The sequence below is a fragment of the Tripterygium wilfordii genome, chromosome 4 (genome assembly GCF_013401445.1).
Source record: "Tripterygium wilfordii isolate XIE 37 chromosome 4, ASM1340144v1, whole genome shotgun sequence".
Taxonomy (NCBI): domain Eukaryota; kingdom Viridiplantae; phylum Streptophyta; class Magnoliopsida; order Celastrales; family Celastraceae; genus Tripterygium; species Tripterygium wilfordii.
In genome coordinates, this window is record NC_052235.1 from 14,700,051 (window position 1) to 14,717,356 (window position 17,306).

General features: G+C 37.2%; 4 protein-coding genes across 4 annotated transcripts; 3 read left to right on the forward strand and 1 right to left on the reverse strand.

Annotated features, from left to right (window-relative positions):
* The first annotated feature begins 569 nt into the window (after positions 1-569).
* Positions 570-4,704, forward strand: LOC119995967 (VAMP-like protein YKT61). The gene is made up of 6 exons (XM_038842450.1): positions 570-860; positions 1,559-1,656; positions 2,434-2,538; positions 2,708-2,773; positions 3,375-3,461; positions 4,353-4,704. Exons 1-6 carry the CDS (start codon positions 668-670, stop codon positions 4,401-4,403), a joined length of 600 nt encoding a protein of 199 aa, XP_038698378.1. The 5' UTR covers positions 570-667; the 3' UTR covers positions 4,404-4,704.
* A 915-nt stretch (positions 4,705-5,619) lies between these two features.
* On the reverse strand, positions 5,620-6,773 carry LOC119996274 (temperature-induced lipocalin-1-like). Its single transcript, XM_038842851.1, has 2 exons — positions 6,268-6,773; positions 5,620-6,028 (listed from the first exon to the last, which is right to left on the reverse strand). The coding sequence occupies exons 1-2, from the start codon at positions 6,640-6,642 to the stop codon at positions 5,843-5,845; spliced, it is 561 nt and encodes a 186-aa protein (XP_038698779.1). The 5' UTR covers positions 6,643-6,773; the 3' UTR covers positions 5,620-5,842.
* Positions 6,774-8,532: 1,759 nt separating this feature from the next.
* Positions 8,533-12,493, forward strand: LOC119997627. Its single transcript, XM_038844769.1, has 3 exons — positions 8,533-8,839; positions 11,527-11,550; positions 11,957-12,493. Exons 1-3 carry the CDS (start codon positions 8,647-8,649, stop codon positions 12,256-12,258), a joined length of 519 nt encoding a protein of 172 aa, XP_038700697.1. The 5' UTR covers positions 8,533-8,646; the 3' UTR covers positions 12,259-12,493.
* Positions 12,494-12,909: 416 nt separating this feature from the next.
* LOC119996305 (calmodulin-binding protein 60 E-like) lies at positions 12,910-16,889 on the forward strand. The gene is made up of 7 exons (XM_038842889.1): positions 12,910-13,256; positions 13,778-13,853; positions 14,137-14,195; positions 14,280-14,773; positions 15,079-15,239; positions 15,393-15,596; positions 15,912-16,889. Exons 1-7 carry the CDS (start codon positions 13,144-13,146, stop codon positions 16,617-16,619), a joined length of 1,815 nt encoding a protein of 604 aa, XP_038698817.1. The 5' UTR covers positions 12,910-13,143; the 3' UTR covers positions 16,620-16,889.
* The last annotated feature ends 417 nt before the right edge of the window (positions 16,890-17,306 follow it).

A 17,306-nucleotide genomic window follows, 5' to 3' on the forward strand; every position in this document is an offset into this window, starting at 1 on the left:
TTGTAATCAACCTCTAGTTTTACTAACATAATTTGATCACTAGGGGTATGGCTAGTTATTTTCTTATTTTTGTTGCTTTGATTTCGGTTGGTTTGTTAATTTAAACGTGCGAGAGTATTTAAACATTCTTGTTTAACCATAATTGAAGTTTTAAGGTGACACCAACTAAGGTTGTCCAAAAAACCGTGTCAAATCAAATCGATCAATTATTGTCAAATATATATTAGTGAGGATTGATCAAAAAATAAAAAAATATTGACGAAACCGTCAATAAATTAACTATCTATCTGTTAGTTAAATTTATATCAAAAATCGGGGAAAAAAATGATCAAGACACTCCTAACACCAACTTTCTTATAAATAAATATAGAAGAAAGGAACCTAAAATGAAGATATTCGGAAGAGAAAAATATTGAATGATTAACAATAAATTATTCAAATTAAACAAAAATTTAGAAGTCTAATAACCAATAATTTATTTTTTATCATTGGAAATTAAAAAGTTTTTAAAAAATTTGAAACAAATTAAAGCTCGCAAGTCGCAATTAGTTTTCTTAACAAAGCCACTTTGCTTCCCTCTCTTAATGGCCCGACATCAAATAGTTCCTCGTAATTGTTACCCCTGTAGAGATATACAGATAGAGAGAGAATTTTTTGACAGAGAGAAATGAAGATCACGGCACTTTTGGTATTGAAGTGCGACGGAGAAGGATCGGATCCGATTATAGTGGCAAATGCCTCCGACGTAAGCCACTTTGGTTACTTTCAGAGGTCGAGCGTCAAGGAGTTCCTCGTCTTCGTCGGTCGCACCGTCGCTAAGCGAACCCCTCCTGGCCAGCGCCAATCGGTACAGCACGAAGGTTTTGCCCCCCTTTCCTGCCTTCTCGTCTCTTTTTCTTTCGCTCGATTCAGTTTTCGCTGTTGAAGAATCTCTATCGAATTTCGTTGATTATGTGTGCGGTCGTGGTAGTTCTGTGTCGTACGAGCTTGAATTGTGAGTTTTCGCACGAAGTGTTGTGTCTCTGTTGTGGTTGGGTGTTTGATTTACGGATCTGTTTAGGATTTGTCGGTTCTGTTGTATTTGGGGTTGGGAATTCCATTTTTAATGTTTCCTTGTTGCTTCGTGTTTAGGATTTGCATTGCAGTCTTTGTGGATTTGGATTCTAATTTTATGGGACGGAAAATCTAGAGCAGTTTATGAAAGGATAGGGATTCTGTAAATTCATGTTCTCACGCCATTGGCGCTGATGAACTAAACTGATTCATTTTTTGCATCTATGCAGTTACTTCAGGTTTGTTTTAGGCAGAATATTCCATCTCACTACCTTGAGAAAGTTTATACCGATTGAATTTTGCTTCAATTGATTAAAATTTCCCATCCTTCGTTCCTTTGGTGATTTACTGTCTCAATTTTGCTTCAATTGATTAGAAAATACAAATTTATTGTCCCTTCATTTTGAGGAAGAAGCAAAAATTGCGATGATGCTGATTTTGCTTATTCATTGTCGAACTTGCGGTTAATTTTGTGCGGATTCTGTCCTTTATTTTTTGGGTGCAGAGTACAAGGTGCATGCTTATAACAGCAATGGCCTCTGTGCGTTGGGTTTTATGGATGATCATTATCCAGTTAGGAGTGCGTTTTCTCTTCTTAATCAGGTGATTTCAAGTCTTTACTCTATAGAATCCACGGAATCGAAGGGTGGAGGGAAATTCAACACTTTGTATTACTATTTTGAGGCCCATGGTTAGTGAACATTTCTAATATCTGGTTGTACCATCAGTTTATCACTAAATAACTGCCGCATATTAGATCAGGTTATATATCAGGCAAAGAAGAAATATTACATGATAGATCTCTGTGTTTTTTATTTTTATATATAGTTCTCAGCATTTCTCGTGGTGTGCTTATTGATTTCCATGTATTTGCTCTCAAAGAAAAATATATTTTCGTATATTTTATGTAGTCCTTCAGTATTAGTGAACTCTTGTGCTGTTGCTGCTAGTCGACATCAAAGTATGATAATCCCTCTCGAATCTCAATGCATGTCATTATTTGCATCAATGGGTTCAATTCATAGAAACAGCTTCTCCACATATTATGTGGGCTAAGGTCTGCGTACATCCTGCATTTCCCCAACTCCGCCTACTGCAAGAGCCTTGTGCACGAGAGTTGTTTACCTTTTCACACATGAACATGTGACTCAGTGATAGAGTTGCAAGGGTGTAACTTAGAAGTCATGGATTCAATTTCTGGAAATGGTCTCTCGACATAATATGTGATGATAAGATTTACGTACATCTTGTCTGTCCCTACCCCGCCCACTGCGGGAGGCGGGAGCCTTGTGAACGAGAGGTGTTTACCTTTTTCTAATATGTAGGATACTTAAAATCTGCATAGTTCCTTGGTCGAAAATGAACCATTACGTTTGGCAGGTGTTAGACGAGTACAAGAAGAGTTTCGGTGAGTCATGGAGGACTATACAGGCAGATAGCACTCAACCATGGCCATATTTGACCGAAGCATTGTCTAAGTTTCAGGTAATTCTCTTTCGTGGATGATGAATTTTAGTTATTTTGCTGTAGATTGGTTAATTTTGTTATTTTTCCTTTTTGGTTGAAAATTTTCTAATCCTCTTTATTCATTGACGGAAATTTTAGAATATGACCTTCTTTCTTACTAGTTTCATTTCCAATTGTGAATATCCAGGACCCTGCTGAGGCTGACAAGTTGTTGAAAATTCAGAGGGAGTTGGATGAGACAAAAATTATTCTTGTAAGTTTGTATTTCTGCAGTATTTCGTATGCATTTGTATTATTCAATTCCCTTATTTCATTCATGCCCTTAGATATGCTTGTGATAATGTCTACAAAGATTAAGAAAACCTGCTCCTTTAAAATAGGCTTCCTTTGTTTTTATTGGTAACTGTTGAGGCCGTTGTTACTTGCATTACTGTTCGAAATATGCGGAGCAAACTTAAGCATTTTCATATGTATTTTGATTGAAATATTAAGGCATTTTGCTTTTTGAAAACTTGAATAATGGATGGCATTTTGTTCAAAGTCCTTGATCTCCAAGGTTGCCTATATATTAGAAAAGGTTGAGGATGTCTTAATTTTATTCAGATAATCATTTACCATTCACTAACTGAAACAAAAAATTTTCTCCCTTGAATATTCAATTATTCCAGGTATAACGTGCATGATATTATTATTCTTTTAGTATGATAACATGGTTACAGAAATTTAGTGTTAGGCACTTGGATACTTGGATTAGCATTTAAGCAAGCAAACATATTTCTGATTAGTTTTTCACGTTGATAAATTTTAACCATGGTGCATCTATTTCTCTCTCATGTTTCTTTTTTTTGATACAGCATAAAACTATTGACAGCGTGCTTGCGCGAGGTGAGAAGCTTGACAGTTTAGTTGAGAAGAGTTCAGATCTGAGTGCAGCGTCTCAGGTATATAAACTCTGTTTCTGAATTATTGGTTGGTACTCTAGACTCCAACTCAAGTACATTGGCTCATGTGTGTATCAACATGAAGAAAATGGGAATGAGCGCTTAATTCAGCACAGTACTGATTAAAACTGTTTTGAATGCTTTGATCAAATTTTTTACCCTTCAAATTCTCTGCGTAACTTGAAGTTTTCTGCAGAAGAGCATTAGATTCTGGATTATAAAAGACGAACACCCTTCATTAGTGTAGAAATTTACCGGAACTGTATGTGGATGTGTTTTTGAATTCCATTCATCTCATGGAGGTGCGTGTCATTCAGATAGCAAATTTTTAATCGTTTAGGTTGATTCTGCTTTGAAGAGGCTCAAATGTCTGCTTTCTATTTTTCTCTCCTCCCCTCTGCAATAGGTGGGGACTTGGTGGTCACTCGTAGCCTTCAGACGGGTTAGAATGAGAACAGTAAATCTGAAACTTCTAACTTATTGGATGCCTATATAATCATGTGGTTCAATTTAGTGCTCAGCTCCCCTAAGTCGGGTTGTTTAGAGGTTCGCTTTGCGATATTTGTTTACATAAAGTGGTTGTCTACCCTCTCAGAACCGTGCAAATGTTACTTTGCAGCCTAGGCATTTCATTTTGTATTCACCATTTGTCATATTTACTATTGCTATTGCATTATAACTTTACTTATACATGAATCATGTCAGTCCGGACATTGAGACATTGGCTGAAGTAGAACCATTAATATTAGTTTCTGGAGTCTTAAGTTTCGTAACTTTCTGAAATTTGCTTTTATCATCCACGTAAGTTAAAGAGTATGGATCTGAACTAATCTTAACATCTGGAAGAAATGTTCTTTGTTGCTAATCCGGTCCTAATGATCTTTGATACAGATGTTCTACAAGCAAGCAAAAAAGACCAACCAGTGCTGTACCATACTGTAAGCTTCTGAGCTATGCGATAGCTTTCACTTGGTACGTCCGAAGCAGATGGATGACAGAATGATTGTAATATATCAATACCATTTTTCAATTGTTTTGTGTGACCAAGTGCAGACCTTGCCCCCTTCTATATGTTCTCGTGTCAAAGAAGGGACCACTGGATGTTGGCGAAAGATTTTCTGATATAGTACTAGTTACCTCTCCTTCACTGGCCTACTTCACATTTATCTGGATTATCTGGATGTGTATGCACTTCACTTTATGTTTTGATTTTACATATTCCTTAATATGTTTGCCTTTTTCATTTTAAGTTGTTATTACCCGAATGTTCATTATGAAGTTGAAGTGCAAAAATGAAGGAAAGCTTTGTTGGAGGGGGGAGTTATTGTCCCGCGAAATCATAATCAAAAAATTCTCCACTGCTGACACCCGGAGGAGTCATGATCAAAAGAGATTTTGTGATTGTTCCAGTGTGCATCTATATTCTGGGAAACAGAATGCATGCCTGGTCCGGTTCTCTAGTCTTAAAAAAATTTGTGTCAAATTAAACCGATTGTTTAATTGATTATTATGATTATTATGAAATGTATGTTAGGGAAGACAAATTGAAAAATAAAAAAAATGATCAAATCGCCAATAACCCATCCAAGGGTCAGTTAAACAACTGTAAACACTCGTGCTCGTAAGCCTTTAAGGAGGAGACTAGTACCAAGTTCGAATGAATAGACCATAAGCCTCTACTTGATATTTGGCATGCTACTAAGCAAATTAGCAAGTAGCGATCACATTGCAAAGGAAAATAAATATAATAAATCTAACTTCCTAACAAATACCAAAGGCATTACCTAGGCTCAAACTAATATTAACAATAAGACTTGATGCTCTAAATCTCACATCACACGGGAAAAGAAATATCATAAATCTAATTTCTTAACTAATACCGAAGGCTTTTAACTTAGGCTCAAACTTATATTAACGATGAGACTTAATACTCTAAATCTTAAATTGGGAAAAAAAATATAATAAATCTAACTAACAAATATAATAAATCTAACATCTTAATTAATAACAAAGGATTTACCTAAGCTAAAACTAATGAGTTAGTGTTCAATTTAGGAAGAAAAAGTCGTACAGCTAGAAAAAATTAACCCAAAATGTCGAAAGTATGGCTAGTCCAGAGGAACGGGCTGTTACACTTCCCACCAAACATCATCCATACTTCCTCAGAACAAAAAAAAATATTCGAACTTAATGTACAAGCACACACATTCATAGACCAGGAGCCATAAGAACTTGGCACCAAAAAGAACACAAAAAAAAAACCCAGACACAGTACAACCATTTCCAGTTACAGCAAAAACACTACAGATGAGTTGTGATATACTTGACTGTATTCAATATCACATACTTATTAAGCCTTCGTTTAGTAAGGCCAGCATTTACTACTTCCCGAAGATGGATATGATCCACCAGATGCCTTTACTATCTACGGGACCCTCGGCAGCTTCCGGAGGTGGATCACTCTGCGGAGTCTTGTGCAGTTTGCTCACATCGTAGCCATCATCTGTGGCCTTCTGCAGAAGCATATTGTAGATCTCATCGTCCATATGGGTCTGCCTGCAAAGTATCTGTAAAAATGCCACAGAGAAATATCATCAGGTCAGTTGCAATTCATCACTCTTTACAGGCTTCTTTCAATCTAATCTTCAGCTCTGATACTGAAAAAAATGATTCAAAACTCCAAACAATTCAATTATTCAACCTCATCGCGATCCTTCCAGAGAGTAAAAACCCAAACTTACGATTTTGATGGTTTCAGAGAAGGCAAAAAAAAAAAAGTAATTGATTTAAAGGTTTAGAGACATACCCAGAGATACTTCTTGGTAGGTCCTCCAATCAAGGCATACTGATAATCATCATCAAGATACAAGACCCAGTAATCCCCTGTTACAGGAATGATGGGCAAAAATGGAGGAACATAGAATTTCACTTTCAGCTTGGCCTCATCACTGTTAGGATCAGCCTTATAAGCAGTTCCTTCTATGTAACTCCTCTTGCCATCACTCCATGTCTCATTGAGAACATTCACAGTTCCATCATCCTTCAGAGTGTAGGTAGCTCTTGTATTCACTCCATTCTTGGGCTGAAAAAATGAAGGAAATGATGCAATCTCATACCACCTACCCATGTACCTCTGTACATCCAAATTCCTCACCACTTCAATTCCCTTCCTGCCTGCCATGGCTTGTGAACAAAAAGTCCTTCTTTTTAGCAAATTTTAGAGAGAAGGGGTGGTTTTGGGGTTTGAGGAGATTGAAATTGTTTTGCCTTTAATGGATTTGTTTCTGTGATTCTTGATAAGGTAATCCAGAGATTGTTGCGGTGATTATATAGAGTTTCTAGGATGAGACGTGGAGGATTAAGGGCCTCACAAGTGTGTGTGTGTGAATGCTTGAAAATGCCAGATTTGGACGTTTTGGATTGGGATTGGGATGGAAATAGTGAATGCATGTGTAGAGACTGGAGAGATCCAGAGAGGGGTCTAGGCTGTTCCTTGCAAGCGTTGGGCTTGCATTACATCGAGCCTGTCACACGCACATCTGCCCACTTGTGGCACAAGCAAACTTGGTAATGAAGGAACATTCTTTTTTTAGTGAGCAAGTCTTGAATAAAATTAAATTGGGGATGAAACCCAAAAAAAAAAAAATTGTATTGTTGATCGACCCAAAAAAAAAAAAAAATTGGTTTTGGCCTAACTTATTATGTCATCAGGTAAGAAATTTTTGAACAAATGAGTCTGACGGCCCAAATTTATGACAATATCGAATATCAAAAAAAAACTTGTATGGTATCATTTTGGGATCCTTATAACATTAAATCTATCAAAACGACCAATTTTTCATTGTTTATGACGTGACATATTATGTTTAATAAGGGCATTTGAGGCCGGTTTCGATTATTTTTTTATTTATTTTTTGACATAAATTTAACTGATCAGGTGGTCGGTTTTTAGTTGAGAAATATGTATTTTTTATAAAAAAATCGATCAATTGATTTGGTTACATTCAGTTTTGACGGTTTTTTTAAACAATCCTACTGTTTAATGCTATGAAATTAAGTTGTGTGTACTCCGATTTTTGGAGTGCTAGATAATGCAAGCCAATTTATATAATGAAAAAGACTTCCAAAATCTTTTTTGTTTAATAGATTCAAGAAGTTGTTGCTTGTGAATGAATCATTGATATGTAGGTCAAATCGTGGAGACAACCAATCCACAGAAGAAAGAAAGAGGGAATTTGTTTGAAAAGACTCGCAAATAAAAAAACGAAGTGGGGTGGGCCAGACAGAAAAGGAGAAAATGATGAAGGTCCTTTTCAGTTTTCACTATCATTGTAACTTGGGCTCAGACCCATGGCTTGTTAAGCCCAAGTGGATCCATTTTTTAACTTGGGCTGCAACCCATGTCTTAAAGCTTCAATCCATTGGCTCAAAAGCCCAATATTTTTGGCCCATGATTGGCCCAATGGACTATTTTGCTAAAGTAAAGTGACTTATAGGAGTTGATACACAAAGATAAAGCATAGCCCAGTACTATTCGTTAGTGCCTGTTGACAACAACAAATTGATCCAAAGGTTGTAATTAAAAGATGCGATCCCATTGAGAAATTTATTTTCTATTGGAATCGAAGTTCGGGTACACATATGTCTAACCTAAACGATTGTCAACTGAATTATCACTCGTTGGTTATGATCCCAACATTGGGAATTGAGATCTTTATGAGAGAGTAAACTACTGAATTATGGGCAGGAATGTGGATAGGGGTGGAAAAAATAAAAGTTTCGGATCCGACAATATCACATGTTTAGGAGATATTTACATGTCCGGAATTTAATCCAGATTGGATTTTGGACATATCTAATTGATCAAACCCAAATTGATTTACATCCGGACAATAAACTAATTCAGATTAAAGTTCAGACAAATAAATAAATGTGGTTGGATCTTGATTCGATTTTAAATCGAACAAAATTTGTATGTTGGGACTCAAATTTCAAATATATAATATATACAAAGACGGAGAGTTTTGCCATGTGGGGAGTGGGAGTGAAAAATTGGAAAAGAAATAGTAGATTCATAACTACCAGACCCAGAGTGTCATTACTCATTAGATCTCACTGTATTACAAAGTAGACAAAGTAGACGCGCTTTGAGAGAGAGAGGGAGAGAGACGGAGAGTGGAGAGACATGTCAAGGCGATCAGGGGCTTGCTTGAGGTGGTGCTTGGTGATATTTGCAATAGTTTCATCTCTGGCCGTGTGTGGCCCTGCTATCTACTGGAAATTCAAGAAGGGCATGGGATTGGGTGGTTCTTCTTCTCCTTGCCCTCCTTGCATATGTGATTGTCCGCCTCCTCTTTCCCTTCTCAAGATTGCTCCTGGTATCACTCTCTCTTCGTATTATCGCTATCCAATATTTTTTTCTCATTTGGGCATTTTGGGATGTTTGTTTTTGTGGGTTGTTTCCAATTGTTGATTTTATTCGATGTTGGAAAGAGTACATAAAGCTGGATCTGCTATTGTTTCTAATTTTGGATCTTCAGTGAGCTCATAGCTTGGGCAATGGAATAGTTGTTGATGAACTAGAACCAGTCGTTATTCGTTTTTTTTTTGTTATTTGTGTCAATAAATGTTGTGGATAAGGTACCCGGTTTATCAATTTCCTTTATTGATCTGCTGTTATTGGTATTTTGGGATATGAGCATCCTCTTTGATAGGCTTCTTGAATGTCTCCAACAACCAAAATTTTGCATCTTTAGGCATCTTTGTTCTTACGTTCAGTTGGTTACATTCCAACTGGACTGGATTATTATTTGCCTTTTCTTTCTGATTAGGGAATTTCTTTCATCGTTCATGTGTGTCCACTGTAACTTATAGTTTAGGGAGAACACCAATTTTAGTTTTTGGATGTTAAAGAGATCAAAGTAAACATAAGTTAGAAGTGTTCTACAGGCTTCTCTGTTGTCAAAGTTTTAGAAATTGGACTTATGAATGAATGATCAGGCTATCTTTTTATCTGTCTTATGAATGAACGTGCAGTGTGTTATTGAACTACTCTTGGTTCATGAAGAGGTTTTTGAATATTTGCACTGGAATTTTTATGTTCTTGATGCTATATTACCAGAACCATGCTTATTCATAAAATCTTGTTGGGCAGCAGGGCTATTAGCGCAATCTTTTGTTTCAAGTGCTGCTGGGAATGGTTTGGGAAAATATAAGCATGAATTTTGGTGCTAGAAACACTCTACATGTAGATACTGGATGATCAGTATATTCATGATGAGTACAAATAGTTGATTTCATTAGAAACATCGGATCAGGAACAAATTCGTAATGGTACAGCATGCAGTTTTGTGTTTGAGAAACATTATGATATTGATAACATTTTATGGATCCTTGTGAACTTTCTATCATTTTGGTCAGTTTAGTTTCATGGCCATTACCACTGTAATACTAGATCTTGACTGTCAATAGTGATATCTAACCCTTTCCTTTCAGTGTTATAATCGCTATGCCCTTTCAGTGATTGTGGACTAACTTTTCTCGACCACAAGATATGAACTTTATCGTAGGACCTCCATGCATTTTAGTTAGCCTTCATATTGGTCTCAAAATTGATTGACTAATGAGTGTACTAGGGCTTATCCCGGCTACTTATAGGACTGCATAGTTCCCAATGCCCTGTTAATTCAGTTTAGTTAATTTGACTCAAACTGATTTGTTCCTCTGTTTAAAAATTGGGTTGGTAGCATCTGGAGCGAATGTACCATTCTTTTATCTTACAATATTTATTGCATCTAGTTTCTTGATAAAACATATCAACTGATTAGGGTTAAATTAAGCTGGAATGGCAGAAATAGCAAATTGTTATTTAGGCGACTTGGAGTGCTAGGTAACTTTTGCTTACTGGAATATATTGGGGATCATAGTAAGCAATAAGCAGCAGCTTATACCCTTGAAGTTACTCCACTTGTCGTTTTATGTCAAAGCACGATAAATTTGAGTTTTGATGATGCAATGCACAAGATTTCTATGCTTCTTGAAGGCTTATGTGGAGACTGAAAACATAGGTCACGATATGAAGGCTCATATGTTGAACCAAGACTTGTGATGATTTTTCTTATGTTCCTATGTCTTTCTGGAATCAACAGTATATGAAATATGAAAAACTTGAAAGGTCTTTTGTAGAATTTGGTCAGAGAACTTTGGAGGCCTTTGAAAATATCTTACTGGCACATTTTAGCATGTACAACAACTAAAGTGAGGGATTGGAAGGCTGTATTTGTGCACATAATGCTCTTAAGTTTTTTAATCTCATTGCGTTTAAACTTGAAAGCCTATTATAACCAACCTTTAACTTGACACCACAATTTCTGGTTAAACATTCACTGTCTGAAATACTTTGTGGATTATGACGTCTGTGCTGCTATATTCCACATGCTGTTGATGGATAGTAGAGAACACCATGCTTGCTGAAATTCTTCCGCTGTTGTCAATATCTGATGGGTGCTAATGTGTTTGAGTGTGTACTAGTTTGATGGATTATGTAGAGTCATGCGGTTTAGTATTTCTTGAGCTTCTGTAATTTTTTAGGTTGATTTCTCTGACCCCCGTCCTGTGTCTTTGTGATGTAGGAAGTGAAGTGTGGTCAAGAATATACACTTCCAGATGTTAGTATCATAGTTGAGAAGTGCGTATACTTGTTTTGGCTGTGATGCATAAATGAATGATTGCCTTGTGACTGTAAGATGAAATAAAGTCCATCTCTCAAGAGTCGAGAAAGAGAACCATGTCCCTGTCATTTCTTAACATACTTTCTAGTGCTTGTTTATATTTCCTTTCTTTTGCCATTTCATCGTGCAATTTAGTTTACTTCCGTACATTACTCTTTTCCGTCCGAGTGTCTTCAAGTTCAAAAACTTGCATGCTAAATCAGGACTCCTTTTGCTTTATTATTTTGTCATATTCTGAGTGTTATCGTTAGTTTTCTCTTCATGTTTATTGCATTTTTCAAAGATTGGCTAGGATACTAATGGTAACCGTCTTCTGCTGTTCCTACTACTTGCAGGGTTGGCCAATCTCTCGGTCACAGGTTAGTTTTCATCCTTAAATGCCTAGCAAATTATTTCCTCTTAAATGATAAAGAAACTAGTTATCTTCTTTCCTTTTCAACTTAAATGTAATTCCTAGTGTTTATTATCATCAGTGTAACTGCAATTTGGTCGATTACAGGAGAGGTTGGTTCTCCTTTCACCCTTCGTTTGCACTATTTTATGTTTTTCTCCTGTTTTTTCCTTTTCTTTTCCCCAAGTTGTGGTACATATCCTATTGTAATAAGGTAATTGAAGAATTTATTTATAAAAAGGCTGAAACGAGGATCGATTCAGAAGTATTTCTATGTAAAATTTAACCACCAAAAGCTTTTGACTGCTGCCTTTTTAAATGTTGTCTTTCCAAAATGTTTTGTGGAATTATGATCGATTATGGTTACAATACAGATTGTGGAGGTAATGACCCTGAACTCAAGCAGGAGATGGAAAAGCAGTTTGTGGATCTTCTAACAGAGGAATTAAAATTGCAAGAAGCTGTCGTTGAAGAGCACAACCGCCATATGAACATCACGTTGGCCGAGGCAAAAAGGGTGGCTTCCCAGTACCAAAAGGAAGCAGAAAAATGCAATGCTGCCACAGAAACATGCGAGGAGGCAAGAGAACGGGCCGTGGCATTGCTGACCAAGGAGAAAAAAGCGACTTCCTTGTGGGAGAGAAGAGCCCGCCAACTCGGCTGGGGAGGAGAATAATTGAATCATTCATGCAAAAAATTTCTAGTCGAACTACTGCACTTTACATTATCGGTAATTTATACGGGGCAAGAAAGGCAAAGTCCTTGACTTGTCTTCAGAAGATGAAAATGCTGTCTCCCTCTCCCTCTCCCCCTCTTTTTTTTCAATTTTCCATGAGCTGCACCCTTTGTAAGATCTCTTATTGCACCTTTTTGTGACGACATAATGGCATGTCTTTGGTTTTGGGTGGATTGCTCCTCTCTCTCTTAACATATTCGATCCACTAATAATACATTTTAAGTTACTATTTTAATATAGGTAGAACTGATAGATGCCAAATATATCTAAAACTGAATATTTGAGCAAAACAAAAACAGAAACTGAATCAAATGTTAAACAATTTTTTTTTGTCACCATCCAAACAGGGAGATGACCTCATGTTAAAGGAGATGACCTCCTGTTAAAGGAAGATAATCTTGTCGTTATGCCAAATGAACCACCGCGGTTGACTTGTCTCCTATGCTTTCCCTTTCATTCGAAGGAGCTTTTAGTCAAAATACCATCACCATCACAGACATCAGGAAAACGCGTTTTCGACTTTCAAAGCTCGTGACTTGATGCGCGCACCTTCAGACCCAGCTGTGATCTTTATTTAATAAACAAAGACAGAGAATCTGATCTAGATCCATCTTTATTTCCATCGAACTCATCCTTGCACTCATCAAGGATTTCTCTTTCCTTTTTGGATCTGAGACTTTTGAGTCTAGTGTGAAAGGTGATGTTCTTGGTGTGTTCTTCTGTGAAGTTTCGCAGAGGAGGGAATTTTAGGATAAAAATAAGCAGTTTGGGTTTCTAGAGTTGGAAATAGTAATTTAAAAACGGGTGTTCGTTGAGTCTCCATAAATGGAAAGTTCGAGGAGCAGAAGAGTTGAGAAGAGAGGGTATGAACAGGTTGTAGAAGAGGAATCAGATTGTGTTCCTGAATCAAAAAAGGCTAAATTGCCTGCTTTGGCAAGGTGGGTTTTGTAATATTTCTTTGACTATTTGTTGTTGTTTACTTGTCTTCTTCTTCTTTGTATTGTTTGTTGACCTTCTTAGCTTTATCATTTTTATTCTCTCTTGTTTCCTCTAATTGGCATCAAGACTTGATGTGGGTTTGTGAATCTTTATGATTTGTTGATGTTTCTAATAAATCTGGTGAGGTTGAAAATCAGCCAAATCAATGAAATTATCCCATCTGGTTGTAATAGATAGAGAATGTGTTCATTCCTCTTGAAATGAAGCCATGGGAAATTACTTACATCTTCATAATCAGTGTTGCAAAACCCATGACTTAAAAGTAAAAAAGCATGCTAAAGTGTACTGGTTTTTGCTGACATTGATAAGGAACTTAGATTGGTTACTGGTTGCTTTTAAAATTTGAAGTTGAATCAACAATGCCTCAATATTTAGTTATATGGATTTCACTGCTGTGTTTTATTCGTTCAGTATCTACTTCTGAGTCCGGTCGAATGATTTACAAATTGATTTTGTGCAGTGTAATTGTGGAAGCTTTGAAGGTTGATAGTTTGCAGCGACTCTGCTCATCACTTGAACCACTGCTTCGCAGAATTGTGAGTAATATAATATTACCAATCAGCTATGTCTAGGCTGACATGTTGATTAATTCAATGGGTTCTCTGTTGTAATTTTTCGTAAGACAAGACTGAGACTATACGAAAGTGTGTGACGGTGTGGGAGAGAGAGACTAAAACTTGATAAGATTGAAAGAAATAGAAGATTGATAGGAATCTTTGGCGACATTGTTCTTTTCTTTTGTGGTGAATCTTCGCTGTTCTTGCATAATTGATAATGATAGGAATCCCTCATTGGTTCTGTATTTGTAATAAACAACAGGTCAGCGAGGAAGTGGAGCGTGCGTTGACAAAGTTAAGCCATGCTACATTGGCGGGAAGGTGTGTTACTTCAACATACAAATGCTTATAATCAGCATTTCTATTTTTGTCAGGGATCCATGAATCATATTTGTACTATGACAGGTCTCCCCCACCGAAAATACAAGGTCCACAAGGGGAATATCTGCAACTCCATTTTAAAACAAGAATGCCCCCTCACCTCTTCACTGGGGGAAGGGTCGAGGGGGAGCAAGGTGCTGCCATCCATGTTATCTTGATGGACCAAAGCACAGGAAGCGTTGTGCAAACTGGACCGGAATCGGCAGCCAAACTGAATGTTGTGGTTCTTGAAGGCGACTTCAACGAGGAAACGGAGGAAGATTGGACCAAAGAAAACTTTGAAAGCCATGAAGTAAAGGAGCGTGAGGGCAAAAGGCCTCTTCTGACCGGGGATCTGCAAGTGAACCTTAAGGATGGGATAGGAACTCTAGGAGAACTCACTTTTACTGACAACTCTAGCTGGATAAGAAGCAGAAAGTTTAGGCTTGGTGTGAAGGTTGCCTCTGGATACTGTGAGGGGTTTCGCGTTCGAGAAGCCAAGACCGAGGCTTTTACTGTCAAAGATCATCGGGGAGAATGTGAGTTATGAAGCAGTTCATTGACTTATTGTTAACAGGCATACTTTAGGCATGCATCGTACTGATTTTCCCAAGTATAAGAACTAGTTATTCGCATATGCTGGTCACAAAACTAGAAGCTCAACAGCGAAATTACTTCATTTAAGGTCTAAAATAATTTCCGTCTGCAGCACGATGTAATCCGTATTTAGATTCTGGCATATTTAGAAAAATAATTTATTTTATTTTTGTTTGTAATTTTTCCCTTCATTATGTTCTTCTGATCTTATCTCAACCACATTGGTGTTTTTTTGTGTAATCTGCAGTGTACAAAAAACATTATCCACCTGTTTTACATGATGAAGTTTGGAGATTAGACAGAATAGCAAAGGATGGAGCACTCCACAAGAAATTACTAAAAGCACAAATTGTTTCTGTTGAAGATTTCCTCCGGCTTCTCGTTAAGGATCCACAGAAACTGCGAAATGTTAGTATTTCTTTTTAATATACCCTTTTAAATGTTAGTTATTCGTCAGAAACTTTTCGTAGTTCATATTCTGAGTAGTTATTGTTCTCGACTTATCTTTTTTCTTTTCTTTTTTGCCTTTAATTTTCTTTAACTTTGAATTTCACTACGTAGATCCTTGGAAGCGGAATGTCCAACAGGATGTGGGAGAATACAGTGGATCATGCTAAAACATGTGTTTTGGGTGGGAAGCTTTATGTTTATTACACTGATGGAAGTCAAAACACTGGTGTTATCTTCAACAATATTTACGAGCTTAGAGGCCTCATTGCTAATGGACAGTTCCTTAACTTGGAATCGCTCACCCACGATCAAAAGGTTAGATATTCTTTATTAATGATCACATTCTACTTTGTCTGTGTCATTCTCATATTATCTTAATGCGCGCCCACACACATAAGCACACAATTGCCGGAAAGGAAGCGTCCGGCATTTCCTTTATGGTCAACATAAGTCTGTCAAAATCAAAAGACATCACCCTTTCATTATGTTGTAGGTAGCACAGATTCATTCTCAAAACGATATTAGAAGTCCCCAGTGCTTCTCTCTGACTTTTCTATGTTGAGAAAAGATTATATTCTTTCATGGCTTCAGGTTCGGGCAATTAATGTCCATTTTTTTTTATTCCTGCAGCTTTCAGTTGATTCCTTGGTTAAAAGAGCGTATGAGAATTGGCATCAAGTTGTAGAATACGATGGTAAGGTCCTGACCTCCCTGGCCAGTACTAAGAAAGGAATAAGTTCCTTGGCTGCATCAACAGTAAACGAAAATCGTGACACAACTTCTCAGCAAAGGCAGCAGTATATCTCCACTGAACAAAGTCAGCCATGCCAAACTGCAAACAGCCACCCATCAGCCACTCAGTTGATTGAATTTCCATACGCAAGGTCTAATCAGACGTCAATTATGACTCTAAACGACCCACAAGCAGCATTTTCTGGCAGCATGGATTACATGTCACTTGGAGTGGGGGGTTCGTATCTCACAGGAGATTGGTCATCATCGCGGCCAAGGAATAATGGGCAAGGGTTTGAGAATTTTATTGCTGAAGAAGTCCGCGTCAGGAGCTCAGAGATGTTAGAGAGCGACGACATGCAGAGATTATTAAAGACATTTAGTGTTGGTGTTATGACACCCGGTTTCGATCATCCTGAAGAGGCTTATTATTCTTACAGCAATCCGTATGAGCCTCGGATGCATCAAGTATATGAACAAGAGCATAATAGGGGCTCAGGGAAGGCTGTTGTCGGATGGCTTAAGCTGAAAGCTGCGTTGAGGTGGGGAATATTTATAAGAAAGAGAGCTGCTGAAAGAAGAGCTCAGCTTGTTGAGCTAGATTAAGTCGAATTCTTGATCTGCTAAGATTCATGCTCCACTTGAGCATTGAAGAGACATGGTAATGTGAAGGGAAAGTTATCAATTTTGAAATAGTCTCTGATTAGGAGGACCTTATGACACGATTCTTGGTTCGAGTACAATATACTTATGTTTTTGGTTTGTATTTCATTTATTCATTCAAGGTTTTATAAGATCCAGGTAAACAAAGATCTCACATCTGGTTTTTTTTCCCCCCCTTTTTGTGGAGGATTATATTGATAAAATTTTCTCATACATTCCATGCTGAGCCCTTCAGCGCCCTAGTGTGGTTCTTGTAGTAAATGCAAGTCACCTGGTAATGATTTATCTTTTCAAAACTCGCTTACCCTTTTTTTTTCAATAGGTAAGCGAGAGTGAGGGCTTGAACTTGAGTATCACCTCGCTTAGTATATGACTTAACGATGCAGACAACCTAGCTTAGTCCTCACAGGTAGAAAGAGGTTTGAGGATGAGGAAAAGTACTATATAATGAGTTCTTCTGCATCTTCTTAAAGGCGCAAAGGCAAAATTCCTGTAAATGAACATTGACCTCATGACATCAAGACAGCCATAATAATAGCACAGTGATCAGAGTTGTTCTTTCCTCATCTTTTGAGTACTTTTGACCAAATGTGATCACTTGGATCAAAAATTTCATTCTAAGAATAAAAT